Here is a 22,525-nt window from a genome sequence, read left to right as displayed (position 1 = left end):
TCCAACCCGTCCAGGCCGACAACATATCCCAACCCAATCTGGTCCCACCTGCCAGCACCTAGCTCATATCCCTCCAGACCCTTCCTATTCAGATACCCATCCAGATGCTTTTTAAATGTTGCAATTGTACCAGCTCCATCACTTCCTCTGGCAGTTCGTTCCACACACATACCACCCTCTGCATGAAAACATTGCCCCTTAGGTCTCATTTATATCTTTCCCCTCTCACCCTAAACCTAGATCCTCTAGTTCTGGACTCCCACACCCCAGGGAAAATAATTTGTCGATGCCCCTCATGATTTTATAAACATCTATAAGGTCACCCTCAGCCTCCGACACTCCAGGGAAAACAGCCCTAGCCTATTCAACCTCTCCCTATAGCTCAAATCCTCCAACCCTGGCAACATCCTTGTAAATCTTTTCTGAACCCTTTCAAGTTTCACAACATCTTTCCAATAGAAAGGAGACCAGAATTGCACGCAATATTCCAACAGTGGCCTAACCAACGCCCTGTACAGCCTCAACATGACCTCCCAACTCCTGTACTCAATACTCTGACCGATAAAGGAAAGCATACCAAACGCCTTTTTCACTATCCTATCTACCTGCAACACCACCTTCAAGGTCTCTTTGTTCAGCAACACTCCCTAGGACCTTACCTTTAAGCGTGTAGGTCCTGCTAAGGTTTCCTTTTCCAAAATGCAGCACCTCACATTTATCTAAATTACACTCCTTCTGCTACTTCTCAGCCCATTGGTCCATCTGATCAAGATCCTGTTGTATTGTAAGGTAACCTTCTTCGCTGTCCACTACACCTCCAATTTTGGTGTCATCTGCAAACTTACTAACTGTACCTCTTATGCTCGCATCCAAATCATTTATATAAATGATGAAAAGAAGTAGACCCAGCACCGATCCCTGTGGCACTCCACTGGTCACAGGCCTTTGGTCTGAAAAACAACCCTCCACCACCACCTTCTGTCTTTTACCTTTGAGCCAGTTCTGCATCCAAATGGCTAGTTCTCCCTGTATTCCATGCGATCTAACCTTGTTCACCAGTCTCCCATGGGGAACTTTGTCGAACGCCTTACTGAAGTCCATATAGATCACATTCACTGCTCTGCCCTCATCAATCGTCTTTGTTACTTCTCAAGAAACTCAATCAAGTTTGTGAGACATAATTTCTTACGCATAAAGCCATGTTGACTATCCCTAATCAGTCCTTGCCTTTCCAAATACACGTACATCCTGTCCCTCAGGACTCTTGCCCACCACCGTAAAGAAAATCCCTTGGAAACTTTTATATTTGTTTATGGGATAGAGACATAGCTAACTTGGATATTTCTTTTCCCTTATTCTTCATCCCGGTGGATAACGTGGTGGTGAGCTGCCTTCTTGAAGTGTTGCAGTCATTCATGCATTGGAACACCCACAGAGTTATTAGGAAGGAAGGTCTAGGATTTTGAATTCGAGACAGTGAGAGTGTGGTGATATAATTCAAAGTCAGGATGGTCTCTATTTTATAGGACTAATTGCAGGTATTTCTGTGGGGTAGCATCCAGAGAAAACCGACACAGACACAGGGAGAAGGTGTAAACTCCACACAGACGTGGATGGCAACTTGCAGGTGGTGGTATCCCCATGTATTTGCTTCCCTTGCCCTTTAAGATGGAACTGATAATGGTTTTGGCAGCTTCTGTCTCAGGCTGTTTGGTGAATTTCTGCAATGCATCTTGTAAATGGCTGTTGCTGACCATCGGTGGTGGAGTGGCTAAATGTTACATGACGTGGAGCTCATCAAAAGAGCTGCTTTATCTTAGAACACATTAAGCATCTGGAGAGTTGTTGGTGCTGCATTTATCCAGGCAAGTAGGGAGTACTCCTTCACACTCCTGAATTGTGCCTTGTAGATGATGGACAGGCTTTAGGGAATCAGGTTGCACAATGTAGTATGCTTCGCCTCTGACCTGCTCTTGCTGCCACAGTATTTGTGGTTCACCAGTTCAGTTTTTGGTAAGTGGAAATTGCCAGTATGTTGAGATTGGGGGACTCAGTGATGTTCATATCATTGAATGTCAAGGGGACAGTGATTTAGATTGCCTCTTATCGGAGATGGTCAATGTCTGGCATTTGTGTAGTGTGAATGTTATTTGTGAACTTTCAGCCCAAGCCTAGATATTGTCTTGCTTCATTTGGACCTGGATGCCTTCAGTATCGAAGGCGTTGAGAATGGTATTAACACTCCACTTTGGGCTGTGCTTGATGCTATTCCTAACATGGCCTTCTGTCTTCTTCATTGAACTCTTTTCCTGGCCTAATGGCCATGGTAGAGTAGGATATATTCTAAATCGTGAGTTTATGGATTGTGATTGAATGTAATCTTCTGCTACTGATGGTACACAGTGTCTCATAGATGTCCAATTTTCAGTTTCCAGGTCTGGCTTTGTGAACTACTGACATAGTTTTCCTTATACAATCATAGAATCATATAGCACAGAAAAAGACCCTTCGGTCCAACTAGTCTATGCCAAACTAAACTAGTCCCACCTACAATCTCATCAAAGTGATCGTTCTTTTTTTATTTGTAATTTCTACCCATATATTTTCAGTGGATGATTTTTCAGAAATATCTTCCCTTGGTACAGCAGTAATGTTTTCCTTTATCACCACTTACCGCACACCCACCTCCTTTCCTGACTCCTTTTCATCCCTCCTATAGCATCTAAAATCCAGAACATTGAGATGCTACTCTTGCCCATCTCTCAGCCAAGTTTCTGAAATAGCTATTCTGTCCCAATCCCCTGTTCTTAAACATGCCCTGAATTTATCAGCCTTACTTCAGAGACCCCTTGCACTTAAATAAATGCAATTTAGTTCTCCAGAGTTATTACATACTGTGACTCTGTTTTTTTTTCCTAATTGATGTGCTCTCCTCACATTCAGAACCTTCCTCATCAATCCTTCCATTTACCCTGTTACCTAGAATTCCTCCACTCCCCAGCAAATCTCCCTGCCAAAATATTGGTCCCATTCCAGTTCAAGTTAGACCCATCCTTTCTGAACAAGTCTTTTCTATCCCAAAAGACATTCTAATTGTCCAAAAACCTGAAGCCCTGAACAATACACCAGCTCTTCAGCCATTGTTTATCCTTTTGTTCCTTCCCTTGTTTGAGTTTGGCACTGAGAGTAAAGCAGAAATTGCTACTTTTAATTTCATTTTTTATTCTTTTACCTAAACTCTTAAATATATTGTGTACTTCTTTAATATTTTCTCTAAAAAGGTTGTTCCGACCAATGTGAACTATAATTTCTGCCTTCTCAATCTTATCTTTAACAATATGCTTGAAACATTTACAGACACCCTTAATCTAGGAAAGCAAAACAAAATCCTAAATTTACAGCTGCTGCCACAGAATCTCCAGTCTATGCCCCTGACTGGATGTCCCCGATAACAATACATCTATTAAATTTTGTCAAACGCGGGCCAAGTGTCCAATAACTGATTATCCCTTCCATTTTCCTCGGAGAGACCATTTCCTTCTACAATTCCAAAAACTAAATATCTTTTTGATAGAGGAATAGCCACGTGATACTTTTGAACAACTTTCTTACCTTTCATAACAATCATCCATCTGACTGAGTAAAAGGTAAACGCAAGGACTACAGATGCTGGAAACCTGAGTCTGGATTAGAGTGCTGCTGGAAAACACAGCAGGTCAGGCAGCATTCCGATTCCTCATGAAAGGCTTCTGCCCGAAATGTCGATTTTCCTGCTACTTGGATGCTGCCTGACCTTCTGTGCTTTTCCAGCACCACTCTAATCCAGACATCTATCTGACTGATCCTTTTCTCAATCTACTAACCATCTCACTCTGTACCTCATATATGGTCTTAATAACATTAAGCCTAAAAAAAGCATATTTCAATAACACCATTATCTATAAAATAAACAGCATTTCATTCCCTCCAGAAAATAATGTTAAAATGGAAAACATTAAAAATATATGTGCAATGAAAGAAACTGGGCATTTGCCAAGAGCTGTGAGGGAGGAGCGAAAGACTTCTAGGAAGGTGAGTACAACCGGTTAAAAGACTTACTTCAGGTGTTGGGGCCTCCATTTGCCAAGAGGTGCGATGGAGGAGATAGGAATTCTGGGAAGGTTTTACGTGGGTGAGATGGACGTTAGGGCAGTTGCATGTTCCTCCTGCAGAATGTGGTAGGTGAGAGACACTTCACATGTCTCTTCCCACTACATCTGTGGGAAGTGCACCCAAGTCCAGCTCCTCGGAAACCGAGTTAGGGAACTGGAGCTGGAGCAGGATGAACTATGGATTATCCGGGAGGCTGAGGGGGAAATTGAGAGGATGTACAGGGAGGTGCTCACTCCCCAGACACAGGATAAGGACAGCTGGGTTGCATCTGAGATTGAAGATCTCATAGGCAGGCAGATTCTGGAAAAATGCAAAAGTAGCAGGGTTGTTGTTCTGGGTGATTTTAACTTTCCCAATATCGACTGGAACCTCCTAAGTGCAGATGGTTTGGATGGAGCCGTTTTAGACAGGTGTGTTCAGGAGGGTTTCCTTACTCAGTATGTAGACAGACTGATGAGGGGAGAGGCCATTTTGGATTTGGTGCTCGGCAACAAGCCAGGAAAGGTGTCAGATCTCGCAGTGGGAGAGCACTTTGGTGAAAATGATCACAACTGCCTCACATTTAGCATAGCCTTAGAGAGGGAAAGGAGCAGTTACCAAGGGAAGATATTTAATTGGGGAAAAGGAAATTATGACGCTATCCGACAGGAGTTGGGAAGTACAGACTGAGAGCAATTGTTCCACAGAAAGAGCACAGCATACATGTGGAGACTATTTAAGGAGCAGTTGTTGCGAGTGATGCACAAATTTATTCTTCTGAGACAGGTAAGAAGGGGTAAGATTAAGGAACCTTGGATGACGAGAACAGAAGAACTTCTCATCAAAAGGAAGAAGGCAGCTTAGGTAAGGTGGAGGAAGCAAGGATCTTGCAAAGCATTAGAGGATTACAGGCTTGCTAGAAAGGAGCTCAGAAATGGACTGAGGAGAGCCAGGAGGAGTGCATGAAAAAGGCTTGGCACAAAGGATTAGAGAGAACCCAAAGGCATTTTACTCATGCGTCAGGAATAAGAGAATGATCAGGGAGAAGGTAGGGCTGATCAGGGACAGCAGAGAAAACTTGTGCTTGGAGCCTGAGCAGTTAGGGGAAGCCCTAAATGAGTTTTTTGCTTCAATTTTCACCAAAGAAAGGGAACTTGTTGTAAATGAAAACTTAGAGGAGCTGGGATACAGTCTTGACCAGATCAAGATTGAGTAAGTTGATGTGCTGGAAATGTTTGGAAACATTAAGATTGATAAGTCCCCAAGGCCAGACCAGACTTATCCTGGGCTGCTCTGGGAAGCAAGAAAGGAGGTTGCTAAGCCCCTGGCAAGGATATTTGCCTCCTCACTCACCACAGGAGTCATACCTGAGGATTGGAAGGAGGTGAATGTTGTTCCTCTTTTCAGGAAGGGTAATCGGGAAATCCCTGGCAATTACAGGCCAGTCAGTCTTACATCTGTGGTCAGCAAAGTTTTGGAAAGAATTCTGATGGATAGGATTTATAACTATTTGGCAAAGCATAGTGTGATTAAAGGCAGTCAGCATGGCTTTGTGAGGGGCAGGTCATGCCTCACAAATCTTATTGAGTTCTTTGAGGAGGTGTCAAGATATGTCGACGATGGTCAAGCAGTAGATGTGGTGTATATGGACTTCAGCAAGGCATGTGATAGGGTTCCCCATGGTAGGCTCATTCATAAAGTCAGGAGGTATGGGATACAGGGAGATTTGGCTATCTGGATTCAGAATTGGTTGGTTGACAGAAGGCAGAGAGTGGTTGTAGGTGGAAAGTATTCTGCCTGGAGGTCAATGTTGAGTGGTGTCCTGCAGGCCTCTGCTCTTTGTAGTTATTATAAATGACTTGGATGAGGAGGTGGAGGGGTGGATTAGTAAATTTGCAGATGACACAAAGGTTTGAGGTGTCATCGATAGTATAGAGGGCTACTGCAGGCTGCAGCGTGACATAGACAGAATGCAGAACTGGGCTAAGAAATGGCAGATGGAGTTCAACCTGGATAAATGTGAAGTGATGCATTTTGGAAGTTCAAACTTGAATGCTATTTATAGGATTAAAGACAGGATTCTTGGTAGTGTGGAGGAACAGAGGGATCTGGGTGTGCAAGTACATAGATCCCTCAAAGTTGCCACCCAAGTGGATAGGGTTGTTCAGAAAGTATATGATGTTTTGGCTTTCATTAACAGGGGGATCAAGTTTAAGTGCCGTGAGGTTTTGCTGCAGCTCTACAAGATCCTGGTGAGACCACACTTGGAATATTGTGTCCAGTTCTGGTCGCCCTACTATAGGAAAGATACAGAGGCTTTGGAGAGGGTGCAAAGAAGGTTTACCAGGATGTTGCCTGGACTGGAGGGCTTGTCTTATGAAGAAAGGTTGAATAAGCTCATACTTTTCACTCTGGAGAGAAAGAGGAAGAGAGGAGACTTGATCGAGGTGTACAAAATAATGAGAGGCGTGGATAGAATCAATAGCCAGAGACTTTTCCCCGGGGCAGGATGGACTGGTACGAGAAGTCATAGTTTGAAGATATTAGAAGAAAGGTATAAAGGAGATGTCAGAGGTAGGTTCTTTACACAGAGAGAAGTGAATGCATGGAATGTGTTGCCAGTGGTGGTGGTGGAAGCAGAGTCATTCGGAACAATTAAGCGACTGCTGGACATGCACATGGACAGCAGTGAGCTGAGGGGTGTGTGGGTTAAGTTATTATATTTTACATTAGGATTAAATCTCGGCACAACATCGTGGGCAAAAGGGCCTGTTCTGTGCTGTACTTTTCTATGTTCTATGGTATTGTACTATCGAAGAACTCAACAGACATCGATTACAACTACTTGTATATTATACAGAAATACTACATTTGCAGACAGATCAGTGGCTCGTTCTTACATTAATCCATTAAGTTATGCAGAGCAATATGATTCTTGCAATATGTCATGCTTCAAGTGACTTGATGGAAATAAGATGGAGGCAGATCTTTTCATTCTCAAATCATATAGTGTGATGATGTAATGAAGGTATTCTGACGTACTGTCTGTGAGACATGACACAGCACTTGCCTCAACAATACCAAAGACACTCACTTTGAGAGGCCAAATATGGATGAAGGTCAGTGCCCCTTGTGATACCTACTAACTCAGTAAATTCAAGTACCTCGTGTGCCAAGTAATCAGGGGGCAGCTTTAGCAGCATACTGTCAGCCAGTTTAAAGACAGTGGCTTCTCGAGTCTCTCCTCCTCCTCCAGAAGTTTCTTTCGGCTGAATATTGGTGATTGTGTTGAGAATTTCAGCTGCAGTATTACTCTGGTACCTGAAAAGAAAGAGAAAGAGAAAGACAAGAATATATGCAGATCATGTTTTCAGACATAGGAATCCATTTATCATGTAGCAACTTTGTAGCTTTAGGCCTTTGCGGTTACTACAGAGGTTGCCACACTACCTTAAATCTCTTGTGGATTGCTTTGATGGTTTAATTGTAAGTCAGTGAATAAATAAATCATGTAAGAAGTTCACAAGTTTGAAGTAAAATGCAATGCTTTGAATTCTGAAATTCTGAACTCTCAAATAAAAACAGAAAACCAGGAAAAACTGGAAAGAGAAAGAGAATTAACATTTTGGGTTCCTGGCTTTTCACAGAACTGAGCAGCACTGATTAGGCTCATATGAAAACGTGGAGAGGATATCAGTGGATAACTTGCATCCATTGAACAGAACATCAGAAAGAAGCCAACAACTTCAGACAGGAAGAAGAGACGGTCACAAAGAACTTAGTTTTGGAACTTTTCTTGATTATTTCCATTACAAACCATTTCTGTCATGATTCTACACATTTCTATCATGGTTTCTCAATAACTGACCATTAGTCCAATATAGCACATTTGCGAACAAGTGTAGAGGTTGATGATAATTATTGGAGTTCTAAAGCAAATGCTTGGCTCCTTTGACAGCCTAGATCAGATACTTTTTCTTTATTCTGTAACAGGGTGAGGGCATCGCTGGCTAGGCAGCACTTATTGCCCATCCCTGATTGCCCAGAAGGCAGTTGAGAGTAAACCACATTACTGTGGGTCTGGAGTCACACGTAGGCCCGAGCAGGTAAGGATGAGAGACATCTTTCCCTAAAGGATGTTAGTGACAATTTTCTGACAATTGGCAATGAATTTATAGTAGTTATTAAATTTTTAATTCCAGATCATTATTGAATTCAAATTCCACCACCTGCCAAGGTGGCATTGGAATCCAGGCCCCCTAACATTAACTGGGTCTCTGGATTAACAGTCTAGTGATAATACCACTAGGCCATCATCTCCCCACACTGCAGAGCAGAAACTGAATTTGTTATTCCAAAAGGCTGAAGATTCAGGGCTGCAAGACTATTCTGCAGAGATTCTTAGAAATAAAATTGCAGCAGTGATTATAACGAGGTCAGCCAGTTGCGTCATAGAATATGAGTTCCCTGATTAGGGCTGTTCACCGGGTCCAATCAGGGAGCCCTGGCTGACAGATAAAAATAGGAGTGTCAGAATTTCTGTTCACTCTGACAGCTGGCTCTGAGGGAGCTGGAGCAGTGCAAGGACTTTCCAAGGGTGACTTGGTGATGGGATACTGATCTCTGCAGAATTATTTCAGTGGTGACAAGAGTGGGATTACACCTGTTGGAAGATAAAGTGAGGGCGATCAAAGGTGCTCCAGCTCCCATGTGTGTACTGGAGCTGAGGTCTTTCCTTGGGCTGGTGAATTATTGTGGAAAGTTCATACATAACTTGTCTTCCATCCTGTTACCTTTGCATGAACTCTAAAAAATGGACCAGCCTTGGAAATGGTCATTTAGCCAAGCCATTTCCTTCAGAAAAGTGAAGAAGCAGCTACCATCCTCTAAGGTGTTGGCACACTATGATCCCAAGAGATAATGTAGTATTGACATGCAATGCCAGCCCCCCCCCCCCAGCATTGGGGTAGTATTGGCTTACCGGTGACCCAATGAAGAGGAACACCCAATAGTGTATTCATACAGGACTTTGGTTAATCCATAGCGCAAACTCATCCAGACAGAGACGGCAGAATTGGAGAAACATTACCTGGTGCAAAAATGACCCAGGAGGAGCTATTAAAAAACCCTGGCCTACATGCTTGGACTCAGAAGGGGAGAGATGTCGTGATTGAAATGAGGGGCATCTCATAGAATATGAGTTCCCTGATTGAACCAGATTAACAGCCCCAATCAGGGAGCCATGGCTGACAGATAATAAATACGGGTGTCAGATATTCGGTTCACTCTGTGAGCTGGCTCTGAGGGAACTGGATCAGTGTCTAGATTAGAGAGGTGCTGGAAAAGTACAGCAGGTCAGGCAGCATCCAAGGAGCAGTAAAATCGACGTTTCGGGTAAAAGCCCTTCATCAGGTTTTTGCCCGAAACGTCGATTTTACTGCTCCTTGAATGCTGCCTGAACTGCTGTGCTTTTCCAGCACCACTCTAATCTAGACTCTGGTTTCCAGCATCTGCAGTCATTGTTTATACCCGGAACTGGATCAGTGTCAAGGAATTTCCATGTGTAAATAAAGGGGGGCTTGGTAATAGGATTCCAACTTCTGTGGAGTTATTTTATCATGGATCAGGCTCAGTGTGTGGCTGGCAGCATTCTGATTAATATGGCAAACTGAGGGAATGGGGCACTTCAACATCAGGAGAAAGTGAGGACTGCAGATGCTGAAGATCAGAGTCAAAAAGTGTGGTGCTGGTAAAGCTCAGCTGGTCAGGCATCATTCAAGGAGCAGGAGAGTCGATGTTTCAAGCATAAGCTTTCACCAGGAATAAGGGAGTGACCAAAGGGAACTGAGAGATAATTGGGTAAGTGGGTGAGGCTGGGGGAAGGTAGCTAGGAATGCGATAGGTAGATGGAAGTGGGGGTGAAGGTGATCGGTCAGAGAGGAGGAAGGAGTGGATAGGTGGGAAGGAAGATGCACAGTTAGGACAATTCAAGAGGACAGTGTCAAGTGGGAAAGGTGGATCTGGGATAAGGTGGGGCGAGGGGAAATAAGGAAAGTGGTGAAATCTACATTGACCCTATGTTGTTGCAGAGCCCTAAAGTGGAAGATGAGGCGTGGCTAGAGTTTGGCAGTGGAAGAGGGTGAGGACTTGCATGTCCTTGGTGAAGTGGGATGGGGAGTTAAAATGTTCGGTCACAGGGTGGTGGGGTTGCCCAGTGCATGTGTCCCAGAGATGTTCTTTGAAATATTCCACAAATTGGCATCCTGTCTAACCAATGTAGAGGAGACCACATTGAGAGCAATGGACACAGTAGATGACGTGTGGAAGTACAGGTAAATCTCCGTCAGATGTGGAAGGATCCTTTTGGGCCTTGGACAGAGGTGAGGGGGGAGGTGTGGGTGCAGGCTTTACACCTCTTGCGGTGGCAAGGGAAGAGGCCGGGAGCAGAGGGTGGGTTGGAGGGGGGCGCGGGCGGTGGGGGGTGGTGGGGAGGGCTGGACCTAACAAGGGAGTCTCTGAGGGAATGTTCTCTCTGGAACACAGATAGGGGCGGGGAGGGCATTGTCGACCATGTGGGAGAGGAAATTGTGATCTTTGAAGAAGGAGGTCATCTGGGATATTCTATGGAGTGCTCTGGGAAGTGGTCCCCCTTGGGAGCAGATCCGGTAGAGGCGGAGGAATTAGGAATAAGGGATATCATTTTTACAGGAGGCAGGGTGAGAGGAGGTGTAGTCCAGGTAGCTGTGGGAATCAATGGGCTTGAAGTTGATGTTTGTGTTGAATCGGTCGCTGAAGATAGAGATGGACAGTCCAGGAAGGGAAAGGAGGTGTCTAAGATGGTCCAGGTGAACTTGAGGTTGGTGTGGAGGGTGTTTTTGAATTTGATGAACTGTTCAACCTCCTCGTGGGAGCACGCGGTGATGCCGATACAATCATCGATATAGTGGAGGAAAAGGTGGGGAATGGTGCCAATGCAATTGCAGAAGATGGATTGTTCCATGTACCTGATGAAGAGGCAGGCCCGTGCGGGTGCCAATGGCTACCTCTTAAGTTTGGAAGAAGTGGGAGGATTTGAAGGAGACATTGTTGAGTGTGAGGACCAGTTCAGCCAATTGAATGAATATGTCAATGGATGGGTACTGGGTGGGTTGGTTGGAAAGGAAGCAATGGAGAGCTTGGAGGCCTTCGCCATGGTAGATGGATGTGTACAGGGACTAGATGTCCATGGTGAAGATGAGGTGTTTGGGGATGGGGATACAAAAGGTATGGAGGAGGTGGAGAACGAGGGTAGAGTCCTGAATGTATGTGGTGAGATCCTGGACCAAGCAGGACAGGATGGTGTCAAGCCACGCAAAGATAAGGGACTTCTGAGGGACAGGATGTACCTGTATTTGGAAAGGTAGGGAATTATTAGGAATAGTCAACATGGCTTTGTGCGTGGGAAATCATGTCTCACAAACTTGACTGAGTTTCTTGAAGAAGTAACAAAGACGATTGATGAGGGCATACTGGTAGATGTGATCTATACAGACTTCAGTAAGGCATTCGACAAGGTTCTCCATGGGAGTCTAGTTAGCAAGATTAGATCTCATGGAATACAGGGAGAACTAGCCATTTGGATACAGAACTAGTTCAAAGGTAGAACACAGAGGGTGGTGGTGGAGAGTTGTTTTTCAGACAGGAGGCCTGTGACCAATGAAGTACCAAGGGATTGGTGCTGGGTCCACTTCTTTTCATCATTTATATAAATGATTTGGATGCGAGCATTAGAGGTATAGTTAGTAAGTTTGCAGATGACACCAAAATTGGAAGTGTAGTAGACAGCGAAGAAGGTTACCACAGATTACAATGGGATCTTGATCAGATGGGCCAATGGGCTGAGAAGTGGCAGAAGGAGCTTACTTTAGATAAATGTGAGGTCTGCATTTTGGGAAAGGAAATCTTAGCAGGACTTGTATACTTAATGGTAAGGTCCGAGGGAGTGTTGCTGAACAGGGAGTGCAGATTCTTAGCTCCTTGAAAGTGGAGTCGCAGGTAGATAGGAGAGTGAAGAAGGCGTTTGGTATGCTTTCCTTTATTGGTCAGAGTACTGAGTACAGGAGTTGGGAGGTCATGTTGCGGCTGAACAGGATATTGGTTAGGCTACTGTTGGAATATTGTGAGCAATTCTAGTCTCCTTCCTATTGGAAAGATGTTGTGAAACTTGAAAGGGTTCAGAAAAGATTTACAAGGATGTTGCCAGGGTTGGAGGATTTAAGCTATAGGGAGAGGTTGAATAGGCTAGGGCTGTTTTCTCTGGAGCGTCGGAGGCTGAGGGATGACCTGATAGAGATTTATAAAATCATGAGGGGCATGGATACGATGAATAGATAAAGTCTTTTCCCTGGGGTGGGTGAGTCCAGAACTACAGGGCATAGAGTGAGAGGGGAAAGATATAAAAGAGACCTAAGGGGAAACTTTTTCACGCAGAGGGTGGTACGTGTATGGAATGAACTGCTAGAGGAAGTGGTGGAGGCTAGTAAAATGGCAGCATTAAAAGGCATCTGGATGGGTATATGAATAGGAAGACTTTGGAGAAATATGGGCAAGGTGCTGGCAAATGGGACTAGATCGGGTTGGGATATCAGGTTGGGATGGACAGGTTGGACCAAAGGGTCTGTTTCTGTGCTGTACATCTCTATGACTTTATGACTCTAAGTTCAGTGGGGCAGAGCAAGCTGATTCCTGATGAAGAGCTTATGCTCGAAACATCGGTTCTCCTCAGATGCTGCCTGACCGGCTGTGCTTTTCCAGCACCACATTCTTTGCACTCCAACATCAGCCTGTCAATTGTCTGTCAGGCTTCAATCCCAGGAGCAGTTCATCAAGTGTCACCACAAGTTTCCACCTTACATCTCTGTTATTCAGTAAGGGGTGTAGTCCAATTATTACCGAGGAATACAGCACAAAAATGAGTGATTTTTACAGTGCCCTCAGGTAATGGGCAAGAGTTAATTCCGATCCTACTTACGTGATGTCAGCATTTGGGTGTAGGCCAAACACCTGAGGGGTGTCAACGGCAGGTAATGTCTGAATATACTCTAAGTAGGATTCCACACTGGCACAGATTGGGATGATGTAATCAGTATAAAAACTGAACTTGGAATCAAACATTTTCTCACTGAACCACACCTACAGAGAAAGTAGACAAAAATAAAATCACATTGTATGGTTTCACAGATAACATTATATTATTTTAGACTAAAATAGTGATTATACTGAGAGTATTTCAATTCATGTTGCAAAAAAATCATTAAAGTTATTTGAAAAAGGTTTCATTTAACATAGATGTGAAGAATTCAGAGATACAAGAAAAACAAAACAGAATAATTCAACAGATTTTAAAGAGTTTGCCAAGGACAATTTTACTATCTCCAAATGTTTTTTTAAAAGAAGGAGGAAAGATTACGAAAGAAATCTGTATTTACAATCTAAGTAAGATAATATTCTATTTGGTTTGAGTTGCATTATCTGTCCACCTTCAGTAATTCATTTTCCTGCACTGTTTCCTAGGTAAAGTGACAGCATGTGACAAATGTACTGTGTTGATGGGGAAACACATCTACTTCTCAAATTCAGTTACATTCTCCTTCCACCCCACCAAACAAATAAATTAACCAGCTCAGATATGTTATACCAAACCTCTGAAGTAGGTGAGACTTGACTATAAATTTCTGGCTCAGAGCTGCAAACACAATCATTGCACTAGAGCCATGCATTCATCGAGTCACACAGCACAGAAACAGACCCTTCAGTCCAACTCGTCCACGCTGACTATGTTCCCAAGCTAAACTGGGCCCATCTGCCTGCATTTGGCCCATATCTTACCAAAACATTCCTATTCATATACTTATCTAAATGTCTTTTAAATGTTGTAACTGTACCTGCATCCATCACTTCCTCTGGAAATTCATTCCACACATTAACCGCTCTCTGTGTAAAAAGGTTGGCCCTAATGTCTGTTTTAAATCTCTCTCAATTCATTTTAAAAATATGGCTCCTCCTTTTGAACACTGTTATCCTCAGGAAAAGACCTTTACTACTCACCTTATCTATGCCCCTCATGATTTCATAAACTTCTATATGGTCACCCCTCAACCTCCCATGGTCCAATGAAAAAAGTCTCAACTTATCCAGCCTCTCCTTATAACTCAAACTTTCCATTTCCAGCAATATCCTGGTAAATCTTTTCTAAACTCTCTTTGATTTAATAGTATTGTTCAATCAACAGGGCAGAACTGGACACAGTACTCCAGAAGAGGGCTTGTCAACATCCTGTACAACATGACATCTCAACTCCTATACTCAAAGGTCAAGATAATAGAGGCAAGTCTGCTAAACGTCTTCTTAACCATCCTATCAACCAATTATTCAAATTTCAAAGAATTACATACCTGAACCCCAAGATCTCTCTGTTTTACAACACTACCCAGGGCTCCACCATTAATTGTATAAGTCTTACTCTTGTTTATTTTTATCAAAATGCAATACCTTGTATTTATCCAAATTAAACTCCAATTTTCACTACTCAGCCCAAATGATTAACATCTCTTTGTAATCTGAGATAATCTTCCTCACTGTCCACTATACCACCAATTTTCCTGTTAACTGAAAATTTACCATGCCTCCTATATTCTCATTCAAATCATTTATGTAAATAACAAACAAAAGTAGATCAGTACCGATCCCTGTGGAACACCGCTGGTCACAGACCTCCAGTCTGAATAATAACCCCCTACCACCATCCCCTGTCTCCTACCGTAAAGCCAATTCGGTATCCAATTGGCAAGCTCACCCTGAATCGCATGTGATCTGACTTTTGTGACGATGCTGCTCCTTTAACAAGGTTATTCTGTCCTTGTTTTTTTTTGAGAGAGAGGTTATAAGGCAGAGGTTCCAGTATGTCTGTAGGAATCTATTTGAAAAACCTCTAAAGGATTTTATAAAACACTTGCACAGTGAAAGGAGAGTGGACAGTTCTCTCAGTTCACGGATTGTGCATGTCTGGTTTGGTTTGGTTTTAGTTTTAGCTGAGGACCCAAAGAAATAGGTCCACGCTGATCCTCTCTCTCTGACATCTCTCTCCTGTAAGAACCTGTGTTTGAGTTTATCTTTTTCCCAAGGGGTGTGTTATGGAATATTGCAGGAAATCAGAAATTTGTTGAGTTATGTTTTCCTGTCGGTTGCATTTTCAAACAGTTAAATTATTCTAAATTTGGTTCTTATTTTGTTGTATGTAAGTAATTTCTGTTTACTTTAAAACTGAATGGTTTGACCAGCTGCATCAGTCCTGGAATATTCATCTTAAATCTGCTTAAAACAACTAGAAAAGTTAGGTTCTGGGCTACTTCCTTAAAATATTTTGTGGCCTGGTCCATAACACTTTACTAATTAGTCTAACATATGGAACCTTCTCAAAGGCTTTTAAAGTCCAAGTAAACAAAACCTATCATTCTGCCTCTTCAAACAGGTTTGTGAGACATGTTAATCCAGCACAAATAACAAAAATAATGAAAGTTATAACATTAATCAAATTTGGAGGGTCTTCTCCCACCTGCCTTGGAGGTGTGACACAATGTCCAATGCTGTTAAATTCTCCATTCAGAGAGCTTTCTAAATTATACCAATACTGGCCCCAAACTGTAGGGAATCTAATCGCATCTAAGAAAAACAGGGTTGGTTTTTAACTCAGCTGCTCTCATTCTTTTTCATTGCAAAAGAATTTTAAGCACAAACCAAGTTTAGCAAATATTGAACTTTTGCACTAGTTGAAAAGCAATTAAGCTTTAAGTTGGTCACTCGCCCCTCATCCCAGGTCAAATGAACCACTATTGGGAATCTTGGAGATCTTTATTTGCTTGCAAGCCTTTGAGGAATACTAAAAATCAAGTTGAGTCTTTTACAGATGTGCAAGGGCATGGAGGTATGTTTTAAATACTTCAAGAAAATACTGAGTGTTGTACTCCAAAATAACAGACAAATTGCTTATTTTAAAGCATTAGCTTGAAATTCAAAATGAGTTTATTTCCAGACAGTGACTGACATTGTCATTAAAAGCAAAACCTTTTTTGTGTTGAACTATTTTCAGCTATGCAAGCAAATTCTATCAAATTAAATGAATTGAGATTTTTCAAAGAAATATTTAATGAATAAATTTTAAAAGCTTTCCAGTTGTCTAAGGCACCGTTTAAGTTCAGCATTATACAAATGAGATTGTGTAGGAAGGTGAGAAAATAAGTCACTCCTTAAAGGATTGACAACTTAGAGAAAAAATTGCTCAATATTTTCAACTGCATCCAAAGTAGAAACTTTATCATACAATCATACATGCTCCAAAAACATCTACTTACACTTTGTAAGAGTGGGATTACCTTGCAAAAACAGTTGAGGAGACGTTTATCATAGTCGTCTGTGACACGTCCTCCATACTGAACCTCTCCAAGCATATAACGTACAGTATTCCATGACACACCCTGAGTGAATCCAAAGGTGACACAGAAAAATCTCACAAATGTTTATAACATCTCACAACAAAATATAATACATTTTGTTTAAATAATGGAGGTATGAGTTTGAAGTAGATTTGTTAGAATCACATTTTAGTTGGAAAACTAGGATATTTGACAAGGGATTGGGTGAAACAGAAATAAGGAGGAAGTGAGGACTCCAGATGCTGGAGATCAGAGTCAAAAAGTGTGGTGCTGGAAAAGCAGACTCAGTCAGGCAGCATCTGAGAAGAGTTGACATTTCGACCATAAGCTCTTCATTCATTCCTGATGAAGAACTTTTGCTCAAAACATTGACTCTCCTGCTTCTCGGATGCTGTCTGATTGGCTGTGCTTTTCCAGCACCACACCTTTTGAAAAAGAAATAAGCCAGCTTAATACTAGGAAGGAAAGAATATTGTCATTGAAATGGATCCAAATGGAAATGAGAAGGTTTGAATTTGAGGGAAAAGGGACAGAATGAGCATTTAGAGGCTTGAACTAGATTCAGAAGACCAAAAATGATAAAGAGAGCAAATTTCAAAAAGGAAATCCTGAGCCATAATCTGAATATTAAATGTATATGATTCTACAAATGTTGAGAAGAATGATGTAGAGGCTTCTTCATCATTTGAGAAGGTCGTGAACAAACTGAATGGCTGAAAGAAAACTGGCCATTGCCCATGCAAAGCAGGTTGATAGGTAGAGCTGATGAGATTCATGTATCAATGTCAGAGGTTTACAAAGTTTATGACTAGTATAACAGCATCTCTGAACCAAGCCTTAGGAACTGGAGTTCATCTGTTGTGATGGTGCCAAAACCAGACAGATAACATCAAGATGGTATCAATGGAGGATTCAGATCTAATTGGAGGACTGAATTGACAGCATTGATTTGTCACAACAATTGACTTGTTAAAGATCATTGGCAAGTTCCATTGACTGTTGCAACCAAATAACTATCAGCTATTGTCACACCAAATTGACTTTAGCAATGTAATATTGTACCACTTAAAGGAAAAATGTCTCAGCAACACTTCAACAATTAACCAAGTCATCAATGACCATAAGATATTGGAGTTGGATTCGGCCATTCAGTCCATGGAGTTTGCTCCATCATTTGATCATTGGTGATATGTTTGTCAAACCCACACTCTTGTCTTGTCCCCTTAACCCTTAATCCCTTTACTAATTCAGAACTTATCAATCGCTTTTTCTTAAATAGACTCATTGACTTGGCTTCCACAGCTTTTCCCCTGTGATTCACCACCCTCTGGCTGAGGAAATTCCTCCTTAAGTCAGTTCTGAAGGGTGATTTCTTCACTCTGATGCTGGGACTTTAGTGCTAATTTCTCCTACCACTGGTAACATCTTTTCCATGTCCACTCTATCAGTGGTCTGTAAGTTACAATCAGATCCCTCCTCATCCTTCTAAGTTCCACTAAGTACAGACACAGAGTCCTCAATCTCTTCATTGCTGTTATCATTCTTGTAAACCTCCCCTGGACCCCTCCAACACCAGGAACATTCTTCCTTAAATCTGGTGTCCAAAATTGCTCAAAAAATTCCAAACGTAGTCTGGCCAGAGCCTTATAGAGCCTCAGCATACATCTCTGCTCTTGTAATCTCACTCTCTTAAAATGAATGCAAACATTGCCTTCCTAACTGCCCATTGAACGTGCATGTTATTCTTAAGAGAATTTTGAACTTGGAACCCCAATTCTCTTTGTGCTTCAGATTTCTGAAGCCTTTACCCTTAGAAAATCATCTAAGCTTCTATTCTTCCTACCAAAGTGCATAATCTCACACTTTAGCACATTGTATTCTATTTGACACTTCTTTGCCAACTAGCTTAGCATATCTAAGTCCTTCTGCAGCCTTCCCACTTCCTCAACACTACCTTCCTCCCTCCCACTATCATGTGTCATGTGAAAATCTAGTAACAATGCTCTCAGTTCCTTAATCCAGATCATTAAAGTCTAATGTGAATAGTTGTGGTCTCAACACTGACCCATGGGAAAATCCACTAGTGACTGGCTGCCATCCTGAAAAAGATGCATTGATCCCTATGCTCTGCCTTTGACCAAACAGCCAATCCTCTCTCCATGTCAGTGTGTTGCCCATAACACCATGGGCTCCTATCTTATTTAGCATCCACCTGTGCAACATCTTGGCAAAGGCCTTCAGGAAAACCAAATAGATCACATCTGCTGGCTCTCCTACTAATTACCTCTTCAAAGAATTTTAACAGATTTATCAGGCGTGACCTCTCCTTGATGAAGCCATGCTGACTCAGCACTATTTTACCATGCACTTCCAAGTACTCTGTGATCTCATCCTTAATAATGGACTTTGACCTGGTTGTTCTCACACAAACCTGGGGAGAACATGTACATTACATGAACACATTGCTTGATCAGTTAGACAGAGCTAATTTTGATCAGACCCCTGGCTAAAAGTTGCAAAGTATTTGAAGATTAGAGTCAACAAGCCAGAGGGCTGAGTCGCATCAAAAGAAAATAATGCTCCACTGGCACAGATTCAGTTGAAAAAGAAGAAATTCTAAAGTGATAAAGGAAATCACATTTCAGAGAGAGGAAAAGGAAAAAGAAATACCATTGCAAACGGAAAGAGGAAAAGGAAAAAAAGAGATTAAAAGGTGAGAGAGTGAAAAAGGGTTTTCACAATTTAAAAAAAGAAATTGTAACTAAAAAGAAAGATGTCTGTAGCTCTGAGATAAGTACTTATTAGGAAAGATCTGACTCCAGCCCAAGAACCAATGAGAAACCATTTAAATGTGCACAACAGGGGAGGCAATGGCCTTATGGTATTATTGCTAAATAAAAACTGAAAGAACAGTGGATGCTGTAAATCAGAGACAAAAACAGAAATTGCTGGAAAAGCTCCGCAGGTCTGACAGCATCTGTGGAGACAAATCAGAGTTAACATTTCCAGTCGAGTGACCCTTCCTCAGAATAGACCCTTCCCTTCACAGATGCTGCCAGACCTGCTGAGCTTTTCCAGTAATTTCCGTTTTTGTCTCTAGTATTATTGCTCAACTATTAATCCAGAGACCCAGGTAATGTTCCAGAATCCAGGTCAGTATCCTGTGGCACATGCCTGGAATTTGACTGCACTAAAGTCTGGAATTAAGAGTCTAATGACCATGAAATCATTATCAATTGTTAGGAAAAAAATCCATCTGACACTGTATTAAATTATGGTCTTAGATGTGACTCCAGACCCAGAGCGATGTAATTGACTCTTAACTGCTATCTGGGCAATTAGAGATGGACAATAAATGCTGGTCCAGCTAGCATCCCCACATCACATGAATGACTGCTTGACAAAAACCTCTAAGTGTTTGTTGAAAAGAAGGTAGATGATTTGTTTAATTGCTTTGCCCTTTGCTGAGATATCTGTATCATTGAATGTCACAGGTGAGATGCCAGAAGACTGGAGGTTGGTTAATGTGGTGCCACAATTTAAGAAAGGTGGTAAGGACAAGCCAGGGAGCTATAGTCTGGTGAGCCTGACATCAGTGGTGGGCACGTTGTTGGAGGGAATCCTGAGGGATAGGATTTACATTTGGAAAGGCAAGGTCTGATTAGGGATCGGCAGCATGACTTTGTGCATGGGACATCATGTCTCACAAACTTGATTGAGTTTTTGAAGAAGTAACAAAGAGAATTGGTGAGGGCAGAGCAGTAGACGTGATCTATATGGACTTCAGTAAGGCGTTCGACTAGGTTCCTCGTGGGAGACTGGTTTGCAAGGTTAGATCTCATGGAATACAGGGAGAACTAGCCATTTGGATACAGAACTGGCTCAAAGGTAGAAGACAGAGGGTGGTGGTGAAGGGTTGCTTTTCAGACTGGAGGCCTGTGACTAAAGGAGTGCCGCAAGGATCGGTGCTGGGCCCACTGCTTTTCGTCATTTACATAAATGGTTTGGATGTGAACAAAGCAGGTATTGTTTGTAAGTTTGTAGATGACACCAAAATTGGAGGTGTAGTGGACAGCAAAAAAGTCCCTAAAGCTTCTATAAGTATATCAGGAATAAAGTAATGACTAGAGAAAGGTTAGGGCCAATCAAGGATAGTAGTGGCATGTTTTGCATGGAGTCTGAGCAGTTAGGAGAAGCATTAAGTGAATTTTTTTCATCAGTATTCACACTGGAAAAACACAATGTTGTCAAGGAGAATACTGAGATCCAGGCCTCTAGACTAGATGGAATTGAGGTTCACAAGGAGGAGATATTAGCAATTCTGGAACATGTGAGAATAAATAAGTTTCCTGGGCTGGATGGGAGAGGGTGCGTATGTGAGTGTGAGTGTGGAGTCTCTGTGTGTGAGCATATGAGAGAGGGTCTGTGTGCATGTGCATGTATGTGTGCGTGTATGTGTGTGTGAGTGTGTGTGCATAGTGAAGTGGGGTCACCTTTAGTGTAACATGAACAAACTACAGGTGACCCCGTTGCACTACACACACACACACACGTTTTGGGATTTACATATGAAGGAACCAAAACTAATATGGTCATTCTAAAAGTTGATAGACTTAAGCTAAATTTGTTTAATATTACATTCCATGACACTGCAATCCTATTGCTGTAGTCTGTGTCTTACAGCCAGCTGATGAAAAAGCAGCACTTTGAAAGCTAGTGCTTCCAAATAAACCTGTTGGACTATAACCTAATGTTGTGTGATTTTTAACTTTGTCTACCCTAGTCCAAATCATGGTAAGATTTTTGGTAGTGTAGATGAGCATAGAGATCACTGTGTCCATGTACATAGTTCCCTGAAAATTGCCAGCCAGGTATATAGAGTTGTTAAGAAGGCACTTGGGGTATTGCATACACTTCTGGTCACCACATTATAGGAAGAATGTGGAAGCTTTGGAGAGGGTTCAGAGGAGATTTACTAGGATGTTATGTGGTATGGAGAGAAGGTCTTATGAGGAAAGACTGAGGGACTTGAGGCGATTTTCATTCGAGAGGTTGAGAGGTGACGTAATTGAGATATATAAGATAACCAGAGGGTTAGACAGGGTGGACAGTGAGAACCTTTTTCTTTGGATAGTGATGATTAACATGGGGGGACATTGTTTTAAATTGAGGGGTGATAGATATAGGACAGATGTCAGAGATAGTTTCTTTATTCAGAGAGTAGTAAGAGCATGGAACGTCCTGCCTGCAACAGTAGTAGACTCATCAACTTTAAGAGCATTTACTTGGTCATTGGATAGGCATATGGACGAGAATGGAATAGTGTGGGTTAGATGGGCTTCAGATTGGTTCCACAGGTCGGTGCAAAATCGAGGGCTGAAGGGCCTATACTGCTCTGTAATATTCTATGTTCTAAGATTATCTCAGAGTATCAATGAGCTGAGGAGTGGCAGTTGGAGGTTAATTTAGATAAATGCGAGGTGCTGCATTTTGGAAAAGCAAATCAGAGCACGACTTATGCACTTAATCATAAGGTCCTTGGGAGTGTTGCAGAAGAAAGAGATCTTGGAGTGCGGGTTTATAGCTTCTTGAAAGTAGAGTCGCAGGTAGATAGAATAGTGAAGAAGGCACTTGGTCTGTTTTCTTTTATTAGTCAGAGCATTGAATATAGGAGTTGGGGGTCATATTGCGGCTGTACAGGGCATTGGTTAGGCCACTTTTGGAATATTGTGTGCAATTCTGGTCTCCTTCCTATTGAAAGGATGTTGTGAAACTTGAAAGGGATCAGAAAAGATTACAAGGATGTTGTCAGGGTTGGAGGATTTGAACTACAGGGAGATGCTGAATAGGCTGGGACTGTTTTCCCTAGAGTGGCTGAGGCTGAGGTTTATAAAATCATGAGGGACATGGATAGGATAAATAGA

General features: G+C 42.1%; 1 protein-coding gene across 1 annotated transcript in view; it reads right to left on the bottom strand.

The window, feature by feature from the left end:
• The window catches only part of LOC140453945 (dynein axonemal heavy chain 8-like), a 1,117,430-nt gene that overhangs the window by 50,543 nt on the left and 1,044,362 nt on the right, over window positions 1-22,525 (bottom strand). The window contains exons 87-89 of the mRNA XM_072548819.1: window positions 16,542-16,643; window positions 13,142-13,302; window positions 7,296-7,452 (exon numbers count right to left, since the gene is read on the bottom strand). Coding sequence (XP_072404920.1) covers window positions 7,296-7,452; window positions 13,142-13,302; window positions 16,542-16,643 — 420 coding nt within the window. The remainder of the gene's footprint in view (window positions 1-7,295; window positions 7,453-13,141; window positions 13,303-16,541; window positions 16,644-22,525) is intronic.

Source organism: Chiloscyllium punctatum, chromosome 3 (assembly GCF_047496795.1).
Source record: "Chiloscyllium punctatum isolate Juve2018m chromosome 3, sChiPun1.3, whole genome shotgun sequence".
Classification (NCBI taxonomy): Eukaryota; Metazoa; Chordata; class Chondrichthyes; order Orectolobiformes; family Hemiscylliidae; genus Chiloscyllium; species Chiloscyllium punctatum.
Note: the sequence above shows the minus strand (reverse complement) of the source record. Positions and strands in the feature narration are given on the sequence as shown.